This window comes from Notolepis coatsorum (genome assembly GCF_963971535.1).
Source record: "Notolepis coatsorum genome assembly, chromosome: 9".
Taxonomy (NCBI): Eukaryota; Metazoa; Chordata; class Actinopteri; order Aulopiformes; family Paralepididae; genus Notolepis; species Notolepis coatsorum.
In genome coordinates this window covers 55064045-55075506 of record NC_140173.1, presented here as the reverse complement: position 1 = coordinate 55075506, position 11462 = coordinate 55064045, and the positions used below count along the sequence as shown (strand labels likewise).

At 48.0% G+C, this 11462-nt stretch overlaps 1 protein-coding gene across 1 annotated transcript; it reads right to left on the bottom strand.

Moving 5' to 3' along the window:
- Positions 1-467: 467 nt before the first annotated feature.
- On the bottom strand, positions 468-4179 carry flrt3 (fibronectin leucine rich transmembrane 3). The gene is made up of 2 exons (XM_084322224.1): positions 4078-4179; positions 468-2907 (listed from the first exon to the last, which is right to left on the bottom strand). Exon 2 carries the CDS (start codon positions 2863-2865, stop codon positions 913-915), a length of 1953 nt encoding a protein of 650 aa, XP_084178350.1. The 5' UTR covers positions 2866-2907; positions 4078-4179; the 3' UTR covers positions 468-912.
- Positions 4180-11462: the final 7283 nt, after the last annotated feature.

Here is an 11462-nt window from a genome sequence, read left to right as displayed (position 1 = left end):
AAAGGTCTGTGTGCTTAATCTGTGGCCCTGTGCTGTGGCCTACAAGCCTGTCACGACGCACGCGGGAACACCCCGCTTCCGGGTCGCTGTGCTGTCTGTGGCCTACAAGCCCGTCACGACGCACGCGGGAACACCCCGCTTCCGGGTCGCTGTGCTGTGGCCTACAAGCCCGTCACGATGCACGCGGGAACACCCCGCTTTCGGGTCGCTGTGCTGGGTTTCCTGCTCCTCCGGGAACGGGAAGTGAAAACGACTTACACACTGAAACGAAGCGGAGAAATAAAGCGGGGCACCTTATTTCTACTTATTTCTATTCCATTCCGAGTGAATACCAGACCAAGAAGCCTCTGGGGTCTCTGGGTCATGGTTTGTCTGCTCCTCCTTGGAGAGGGACAGCATGCCTGTGTCGCCTCCTAATTTATCAGCTGTGCCTTAAGTTTATGTCATTGTTTTTTTGCCTTTTAGTCCCCCCCCCCCCCCCCCCCTGACAGCCACAAAGTTAAAAGAATGACCTGTGCTTTATACTACAAGGTTCTCTAAAGACTGATTGTTCAACACAGCAATGAAAACCCACTTTCACAGTTGACAAGTCATCATTTCTCAGTAGAACACAAGAGTTTCTTTTAGTTGGTCGGTAACCTTAAGCAACGGAAATACAGTACAAATTACTACAAATTCCTAAAATATAGAATTGCAGTTAGTTACAACACCCACTGGTGGCTCAGCGATGGCCTGCAATCGGAACGCTCCTCCTCTTCATAAAATGTCATTAAATATAAATTATATGGCAAATGTACAGAACATTGCTTCCACAGTCTCATAGATCCAGTGTGTTTTTTTTTCTTTCTCCAAAGTCCAGCCACTGTGTTTCAAAGAGTCGCGCACTCGTCAAACAAATGTCCACGCGCAATATCATGAATGAGAATGGTCTGAATCTGGTATTCCACTGTCTCTGTAGCTCCTGTTGCTAATACTGTTCTCGCTGTTTGGGCTTTTGTACAGGCTCAGGCCGTTAGGCGGGAAGATTGTGTGTATCACAAACTCCTCCTTGGACACGGGCAGGTGGCTTATGGGTATCATTTGAAAAGAAGTCTCTCGAATCTCTAGGATGGAGGTGTCCTTCTTTGTGCCAGCTTCCGCGTAGTCATCCTTCCTCCGACGGCCCTTGTTGTAGGTGCAGTTCCTGGAAAAGAGGGAACCATTTCTGTGGACATACCAGCACACCAGCGCCAACATGATTATTGCCAAAAGAGCCACAGCCCCTCCGATTATAGCGGCCAAAGGCAGACTGGAATTTTTGTAAGGCTCTTTCTCCTGCTCTCTGTTCAAAGTCGTGGTGGGGTTGTACGGTTTGTGAGAGCCGGTCTCTGTCTCTATGCAAACGGGCGTCTCGTCGGACAGGTAAATGTTGCTGGTCTCCATGGGAACCATGCATATCCTATATGAAGACTCCGGCTCCAGAGCGGTGAGCAGGTACTCCGTTTTCTCCCCCTGCACGATGGTCTCAGTGATGGAGCCAAAGGCAGGGCTGTGACCCAGCTTCAGCCAGCTGAGCCTCAGGGCAGTCATGGGCTGTGACACCCTCCAAGATATGTGAACCGCATCTGCACTACTCGACTTGACACTGATAGTTATGATCTTTCTGCCTGACACCGTGGTAGTGCCGTGGTAATTCTTCCTAATGCCGGGCCCTTTCACCACGGGCCTTTTAGTCACAAAAGAGGGCCATTGGGGCTGAGAGGGGGGCAAAGTGTTGGAGACTGTGCTCGTCTCATACGTGGGGCCCAGGTCAGAGGCTTGGCAGTCAAACATGTCCGAAGTTAGGTCCTTAATGGCCATGCCCTTAACCTTATCCGGACCCTGGCACATGAAGCCGCGGACGTTCACTTTGCTAGGCAACGACCGCAGCCAATCGCGCACCCACTTCATCCTGCAGGTGCAGTGCCATGGGTTGTTGCGGAGCAGGAGCTGTGTGAGATTGTCCAGATCTTCAAACACGTCCTGCGGGAGGCTGCTCAGGTTGTTGCCAGATAAGTCCAGGCGGTACAGCTGCCTGAGGAAGGCAAAGGCCCCGGGCGGAACCCGATTAATGTGATTATCCTGCAGCTGTAGCTTCTCCAAACTCGTGCCCGGCAGGTTGGCGGGCGGCGATGTGAGCGAGTTCCTCACCAGCGACAGCTCGGTCAGGTTGATCAGGTTGAGGAAGGCCATCTCTCCGATCCCTCGGTTGTTGAGCAGGTTGCCGTCCAGGACCAGGCGCTTCAGATTGATGAGATCTTGCAGCGACTGCTCCGAGATGGAGGAGATGCGGTTGTCGTCAAAGCGCAGCTCCTCGATAGACATGGGCAGGCCTGGAGGGATGGTGCTCAGATGATTCCTGGAGAGGAAGAGCAGCCGGAGGTGGTTGCTGTCTCTGAACGCCCCATCCTCTATGCTTACCGCTGACACTGAGTTATCATCCAAGTGCAGCTCCTCTATGTAGGGAATCTGGGCTAAGGAGTCGTGGGTAATCATCCGGATGTTGTTCTCTTGAAGATGGAGCTCCTTGACCCCCAGAGGAAGGTTAGTAGGGAACTCATCCAGGCTGTTGCAGTACAGATAGATCTTCTCCACGTTGGAGAGCCTGCGTAGCTCAGTGGGGATGCCCGAGCTCTTAATGCGGTTGTTTTGGAGATAGAGCACCGTAGCATCCAGGGGCATTCCGGTAGGGATGGAGGTCAGGCCACGGTCATTACAGTAGATGAAGGTCCCGTCGCAGCGGCAGGCTGAGGGGCAGGAGGCGGAGGTCACCAGGGGGTTAGCGAGGCCCATCAGCAGCCCGACCCTGATGAGGGAGAGGATAACGGTCTGGCATTGACGCACCATCTTGAAGCTGTGTTGTCTGGCAGTCTAATCACTCAGGAGACCCTAGGGAGGAGACACAAGGGTACATTTAATGCACAAGGCATTTAAAGGAGAGCCAAATTATTACGTTCATAATTGCTGTTTGTTTGAAAACGCTGCCCGCAGCACTTTCTAGATTAAATAAAAGGCAGAAACGGTAGACATGTATTCCTCCCATTAAATTTATATAAATTGATTGTTAGGATTGCCGGTTATGTAAAAAAGTTAATAAGACATTTCGTAAGCTATGAATCGAATACTGCAACACGTCTTATAGCTCCTATAGAGGGAACAGAGAAATGCCCTGAGATTAAAAGTTTAGAAAGTGACTTGTGTTTCTCGGCAGATAATGCGTTATTTAATTTCTTTCTTGTCGCTGAGAAATCCCTCAACTTGTGAACTCCCTGAATTGAACCCCTGTACTTGGGACGTTTGGCTCTGGCTCGTGAAATGTAATAGCACTCCCTAGCTGTTTTACACACTTTCTGTATCTCAAGGCTGCCTTTCAGTGTGACTGACTTTTGAGGGTGAACAAAGTCAGGCCTTGTTGATGGGACTGTTGTGCAACCGGCATGCTCTTTAGCCTCTGTTAGATGATCTCCTATCTCATTCCCCCGTTTACATTCTCGGGTTTATCTGGATCTCTTACTAGGTGGGGTAGAAACCGCTCTCTTTACGGAAAAAAGCCAAGAGATAAAATTCTTGAACAAATGCAGATCTGAGCAGAACACGTCGTCTTGACAGGATCCCATGTATTTTTTAATAGATCAACTCCAGGTGGCAGTAGTTTGCGCACACGTATCCTACATGAAAGCTGTGCGCTCCATTCATCCCTACATAGTGCTAGCCTCTTCATCTCTGCTGTGACTGTGGGCTGTGAAAAAGCATCTTTGGAATATTTATATATAGCACTCTATATCAAATCATACAATTCATACACCAGCAGTCCCAGAGTATTTTGCCATTATCCCTGCCTTGAAAATAGTAATGCAAAAAGCGCAAGATGCAAAATGGCCTCCCTCTGTTTTTTTCTACTGACTACTGAAGTGTAGTTTCCTTTTTAATTAGTCAATGACTGATTTATTACTTTAATTATGCATTCCTGTCGTGACCTCTCTTCCTTCGTGTCTCATTAGAAATGTCTGTGTGGTCAGTGAGGCATGAAGAGGCACCAGCCTTCCATATTTGTCATACCTGACTTATAAGATGCGGGTTAATCCTTCCCGGGCGCCAGAGATCCAATCAAGATTTGCTCCTGAATTGGCTCTTATCCTCTCGGGGAGTGAAAGGTTTGTCCGGGGGGGGGGGGGGGGGGGTCTCTGGTGATATCCTGACCCGGGTCGGCAGTGTTTGCCGAGCTGATCCTTGTGTTTGGACGACGACCTCCTCTGTGTTGTCAGGCGCTCATGCCGTCAAAGCCTTTACCATGGCAGATAAGCCCGTAGAAAAAGCATCTCCGCTCATTGACAAAGCAATGTGATCTCGGGGGGAATATTAAAAATCCTGATGGGTGTAAGAGCTGTTTCCGTCGTTGAGAGGCTCAGCAGCGGTAACCCCCAAATTAGATCTTTTTGTGTTTCATAGAAGTTCCTCTGTAAGAAGGGGTTATTAGCTGCAGAAAAGGCTCTTTTCTGTGGTCAGGCCCAGCAGTCATCATGAGCAGACCCTTTGCTGGACTGAGCCATGCCAATCCTCCCTGCCATGGGCTCAATCCAGGCCTGTTTACTGTTGTACTCCAGGGCTGCAGCTAACCCAGAATCCTCTCCTCCCTCGCTGGGCCGGCGTGCACATTAATCCAGGTCCCTGGTCCCCGTTCCCGAAGCAGATCACCAGTGTCCTCCTGCTCTCCGAGGAGCCAAACAGGACAGAATGCTTATCCTCCCAGGCCCAGCCTCGCTCACACATCTGTGGCCCGAGCTCACGCTGTGTCCTCCTAGTCCTGTCCTCACACCTGGGAGGGAGGGTGTTCTGAAAAATAGCCAGAGACGGAGACACATTTAGTACCTGCTTGTAATTAATGACTACAAAAAAATAAAAGAAACTCTGGGGTTGCTTGGTAGTAATAGTGGAGAGCAAGCGCATAAGGTTAATGGAAGTCATGTATTTTATTCTAGGTCGGTCAACCCTGAGCAAAGAGAAACGTTATCGAGTTATTACGCTTGACAGTAAACAATTCATCTCTTGCAACGCGAAATACTCTGATTCCCCCCAACCAACTACATAACCAACTACATTTTGAGTGTGTTATTCATGGCTTCATTTTCTTTCTCCAGGGAAACCTGGTTTTATAGTACAAAAGCTTTAGGTCGAGAGGTCATTTAGGTTGAACCTTGTTTAGCTTTCCTTGTGCCAGGAAATGTCTCTCATTTGCCAGAATTTACCCGTCCGACAGCCCTGTGTGTGAACGTCTGGACCGCGAGGCCCCGCCTTATCTTCCACATTGCCAATCCTTAGGTCAGCTATGGTTGTTGACCTTTTTACGACCTCTAACCTGTACCAGGCCACCCTTATTTTTTCTATGGCGATGATACAGAGAAATAATGTCAACGCATACGCAAGGCTACAATTATCTGGCGGCGTGTGGAGCCTCAACCTCGACGCTTATCCGCGCCGCCTGTGTTTCACAAGAGAGGTTGGGATTAAAAAAGGGAAAAAAATTATACAATCTCTGCTCTGCTTTAAAAAAGAAAACGAGGCTAGTCTCTAGGCTCCAGAGAGACGAGGCAAATGCCACCACTGGGGTCCCCGGTAGCTGCTCCTGTGACGTGTGTGTGTGCTGGAGACGCGCTCCAGGCCATGGGGCTCATTTCCATTTCGGATGATAATTGCGACAGCAGCCTTCAACCCCTCCCCTAACGACACCCTCTAATGGCAATCCACAAATACCTCTCGTTCGCCTCTTTGGCAAAAATAGAATTTCCTCTGCAGAGGAAGAAAAAAAACCAACCTATGTTTCCCCCTGAACGAAACAATAGCTGTGTCCTGACGTGGTCGTCTCCACACAGCCGGGCCGCCGCCCTGCGCTGGTGCACATGTGAAGGTAAATGAGGAACAAAGGGGGAGGGAGGGGGGGGGGGGGGGGGGGCGGCCATTTAACAGTTGTAGCCCATGACAAGGAGAAGATTGGGGAATTGAAAGGCTTGTAACTCGATTGCAGCTCCTGAGACGCTGTCTAATAATAAGCACCCCCACCCACCTCTCTCTCTCTCCTCGCCCCCTCTGCTCCATCGCAATACACAGACCCTCCATCCAGTTTCACATTAGGACTAGATTAGAGTCTAGGGAAAAACAACAGGTGACCTTTGCTAACTGAGAGAGAGAGAGAGAGAGAGAGAGAGAGAGAGAGAGAGAGAGAGAGAGAGAGAGAGAGAGAGAGAGAGAGAGAGAGAGAGAGAGAGAGAGGAGAGAGGAGAGAGAGAGAGAGAGAGAGAGAGAGAGAGAGAGAGAGAGAGAGAGAGAGAGAGAGAGAGAGAGAGAGAGAGAGAGAAAAAAAGGGGTCTCAGCCGTCCCTTGGTTCTGAATGGAACCTCTAATGCAGTACTTTATTCTGGCTATTTCAATTTCACCTCTTTTTTTGTACGGTTCTGCCACCTCCGAGCACAATGGAGTCTGCAGGCGTGATTTGAATTCTTCTACTCTCTGGGTTACATAAGAGTGTGTAAGTGCCCCTGATGCGTCTACAAAAGAACTCGTCTGAGACCCCGTCTGCGATATGAATAACGGCCACTCTGGGGTTGTGTGCCGGAGGCCACTTTTTTTTTTGTAAATAGACCTAAAAAGGAATTATGAATTATTGTGACGCATCTTAAGTGTTTTTTTTATTTTACGACTCTCTCCATGTTACCAACTGACCTCAGTAGCATCCTGGCTGCTTTCGGACTCGGCGTCCAGCACAGAGGAATCAACAAGGAACCGGTGTTTAGTCACTCAATAAACCGGCAGCTTGAGAACCAGGCCTAGAATGCTGGGTGCCTTTTTTCCACGCTCATCAGATTTCAGCAGAGTGCCTCCCCAACCCCCCCCCCCCCCCCTCCATTGTTCAACACGAGGCAAGCATGTGGGGCCTTGAGAAGGGGGGGGGGGGGGGGGGGGTAGGGGGGGTTAGGTGTTCAAACGCCTTAGTCAATCATTTTAAAAGTTCTTATATTCCTGGCAGTCTTGTTTGGCTGAGTCCTTTTTTTCATCCCCCTTTTCATCACCAGTAAGATGTACCCCCCCCCCCCCCCCCACACACACACACACACACTCCTTTTTGAGGGAGAGGGAGGTGGGCTAAAACGTTTCTAGTGATGGATGTCTTCCTCCATCGTTCTAATAAGCTCCCCCCGCCGCCAGGAGTTGTTTCTCCTGCAGCCGAGGCGGGCTTCTGCTCCATTTAATCCGAACTAGCGAAGTTAAATTGAGCATCCTGACAAAATTGTATGTGTTGACCGCTAGGCCATGGCTACCTTTTCAGCAGAGGGAGAGAGCGTGGGAGGCTCGCCACGAAGCAGGACACCGATAGCCACGGTGAGCTCAGCACGCACAAGTGCACTCTAGTTAGTGTGCAATAACAGGGCCCGAGACTTGTGTGCCCCCCCCCCCCCCCAGTCACAAGTAGAAAACAATTTCATGGCTGTCGCAAGTATTTCGGATTATAATGACTTTTAGTCTTTTAAAAGGATGGAGTAATGTTACATGGGTTGCTTTTAGGAGCGAGGGCTGGAGAAATAGTAATGGCTCGCTGTTCAATTATTCATGAGTCTTGAAATTAATTTTGAACCACAGTACTGCCCCCCCCTCCATTGGGAAATCAATGTTGCTTGTATGTGCTGGGGATTATTTATTCGACATCACAATATATCTTTTGAAATTGGATTGATTGCCAGCAGTATTGTTTTGGAATGTAAGCTTGCATATTTTCTTTTTTTTTGGAGGGGGAGGGGGGGGGGGGGGCTTGAAAGTATAGAGGCCTCCACTCAAAATGCAACGTGAGAGTGAGGTAAGATCGCTCACCACAAGAGCAAAACTGGAAGGAGAGGGAAAAAAAGCACTTTCAATAGAACGAGATGAACCGTCTTTGATTCATCAGTCGACATTAACATATTTTAGCTACAGTATATAGCCCTCAGCTCCTTCGTGTATATCCTATTGCTAAAACAACTGCGTCTCCTGTGTCTGAACATGTCAGCAGAGACTAAAGTAAAATATTAAATTACAAAGAGAATAGATGAAGGGGTGCCTTTTGGACGTGTGTGCCGTCAAATAGAAGTGTTTATTCAAAGGGAATCGTCTCAGAACACACACATGCAGAAGGGATTGTGTGTATTTCAGCTGCTTCACCCTCGCTTCGCTACTAGTTTTTCATTTCAAAATCCCTTTGCTCACGACTTTGCTATCGACAGACGACGCACATTGAGAGTTTTTGCAGTGAATAATTCCCCCAACCCCACCACCCACCTCCACCAAATGTCCCTCCTATAGCCACATTGGTAAGTTTATAGTGGAGAGACCGAGCCAGGGACAGGGGGGCCTTACTGTGGAGCAGAGACACAATGGAACATTCATGGTCACATCTGAATTCACAGAGACACAGAGAGAGACGCTTCAGCTAGGGGTGTGTGTGTGTGTGGGGGCGGGGGAGGGGGGGGGGGGGGGGTGTAGAGGAGAGCAAATCTATCATAGTTTCACAGATTTGGTATGTGGGCCTCCTGTCGCTGCGTTTGGACGTGGCGGAGCAGACGATACTTGTGCCTGAGAGCAGGGAGGGTTCAGGGGACACGGACGAGGGGTCTCTCTCTCTCTCTCTCCCCCTTTGTAATGGCGGGCTGAAAGGACGGGAGCTGGAGCAGCTGCATGCTTTTCACCCACACGGGGGTGGTAGGCAGTAGGGCACTGTGAGAAGTGGAGTGAGTGAGTGAGTGAGTGAGTGTGACAGGCAGGTACACTGTGACACACAGCCATGCCTTGGTGCCTCTCCGACAGGGCCTGTGATTACCAGCCACAGCCATCCATCTCGGCGCAGGCCAGGCCCGTATATACACAGGGATTTGTTAAGCTTAGTACTATCTGCAGGATTAACTGGTACATTTTGGGTCATTCTACACCCCCCCCCCCCCTCACCAAAATATAAGAAGAAAAAAAACATTCCTTTATTTATTTTTGTTTATCTGACCCTTCTTCTATGGTGAGTTTTTTTTGGGGGGCGGTTGGAATTGGGGATTAGACATCGCTCAGTGGGTAAATAAATGATGCACGGAATTGAATTATGCCTGAAGGGGGAATCTGATGGGAAATGTGTACAATGTTTACGATGGCCTGTTTTTAAAAGGGGTTATTACATATTCCTATAACAGGCTACGTCGGTTCAAGTTCAAGGCAAACAAATGCTATTTTCATGGTCAGACCAGACATTTCTATTGATGAGGATTAGAGCAATTGACCAGAGTTTTCTTTTTGCCTCAAGCAATCAACACTGAAGACAAAGAGGCATGTCCTCGTGTCTATCGTGTTTAACAGGCTCCTTTGTCTCTAAAACAGGATAAGTGACTGGGCTAATACATTTCTCACTATTTGAGTAAAAAAAAAATTAAAAAAAATTCCATATGTGTGTGTGTTTAATTAAATGTGTATTAATTTGTGTTGTAATAGAATCAAGCTGATTTGTTTATTTTAATCAGTTTCATGGCGATTTAGTTCAAAGAATGGAAACATGTCGTGAAAATGAAGGGTTGTGTCTTACGTTGCCCTGCATGGCCTGACGTGACGTTGTCACTCAGGAACACACAATACACACAGAGAGACTGCGGGAGAGAATCCCAAACACATCTACTGTGTGTTTCGCTGATCTAATGGGATAAACAACAGCTTTGCTAATGGAGAGGGGGTCTAATCAACACCGTGTGATTAATCAGATTCAGCAGCAGCAACACAGACTTAGAGGATAGGCTATAGAAGGTGCATGCAGCTCGTCTAATCGGCTCTATCGTAAGAGGAGGAAGGGTATTATTACCATCTTTTCTTAAGCCGGGGGCTTTTTTTTCCTGGACACTTTGTTGATATGGCAGCCAGGTCATTATGCACCGTGCTGTGATTTCATACAGATGAAAAGAGATATTTCGTATGAAGCTTTATTATCACTAAATATGCCACGTCATGTGCACTAAAAACCAGTGTGCGAATTGGTATGAAACTCTTAATGCGTCTCATCATCATAATAATAACGCGAGGAGCGCGTCGCAGTGTGGTTCACCGAGGAGGAGGAGGAGGAGGAGGAGGAGGGGGGGGGACCTTGTGCCAAGTGCGCACCGCAGTTTACAGGTCCGTGTGGGGGTCTGCTTCACACCAAGACGCGTCCAGTGCGCGGGCTAGATCCCCCTCCAAGTGGGTAACAGATAGAAGGGGAGCTGATCCAGGTCGTTGCGGGAGAGAGACACACAAACGCCCACCGGCTGTGAGAGACTCATCATCTAGCGCGGAGTTTCCCATCAGCTGCCCGTCTTCTGCGCGTCGGACTCCGCGCCCCGGGAGCCGCGCACCGGGGTGCCCCCCCCCCTAATCTCATTATAGCCTTTGAGCATAATCACATTATATCTCCGATCATTTTTTCATTGTGTTTTATTATAGTGGCATCCTAAATAAATGCTGTTCAGTGATGAATAGGGGGACCTAGTGGATGTCCCTGTTGCGTTTAGATTGAAAGTGTTGTTTTTGACCAGCAGCACAAAAAAAAACATGTTTATGATAATAAAATAACCTAACAGAGAGAGAGAGAGATAAAATAAATGAAGTTATAAAATCCCAATGGTTGGTCTCCGCACAGCGGAGAGAGAGAGAGAGAGAACACTGCACTGAAACAAGCTGCAGGCATGAGAAGCTTTGACGCAAAATGTGGAATAATAATCGACTGAAGGCCGATATGGTGTCATCTTTTAAAAACATCTAAAGACCTGTTTTTAATATTTAAAAACGCGGGTGAACCACGAAAGAGCTTATGTTGTGACTCAATGATGTGTAATAGTATGTGTGTTTTGTATGACTGTCTTTTAATTAATTAAATAAATGCTTGGTATAAAGACTGGGGGGACCCAGTAGTGTTACAATAAAACAGACCTCTTTTGCGAGTCGCCTGCTGAGAATAAAAAAGGAAAATATGGTAACAAGTTCGTAATAATCAGATGGATTATTTAGTTGGTGGTGACCTTTTTTGTATTTCCTTTTTTACGAATACGCGGGGAGGATACATAATATTCCAAAACGAATCCATCTCCTCCCAGAAAAATAAATAGAGCAGCCTAAAAACCACACTTACCTCTTTTTAAACAACACTCAAAAAATAAAAGTAATAGGTATCCTTTTTGGGGGGGGGGGGGGGGTCTGTTTTAAAAAAGAGACATAATAATCCAATCCAGGTAAGGTGTATTTAGTTTGAGATCCCAAAAATCAAAAAGCTTCGGTCAGAAGGCTCGGAGCTATCTCTCTGGTATTACTTCTCCAGCAGCAGTATGTTTACCGGTGTGTCCTCCACACAGTCGGATGCAGAGCAGCGCTCAGTAGAAATGTGAAGTTGTATCTGCCTCCTCGCTCTGCTTCCATAGACC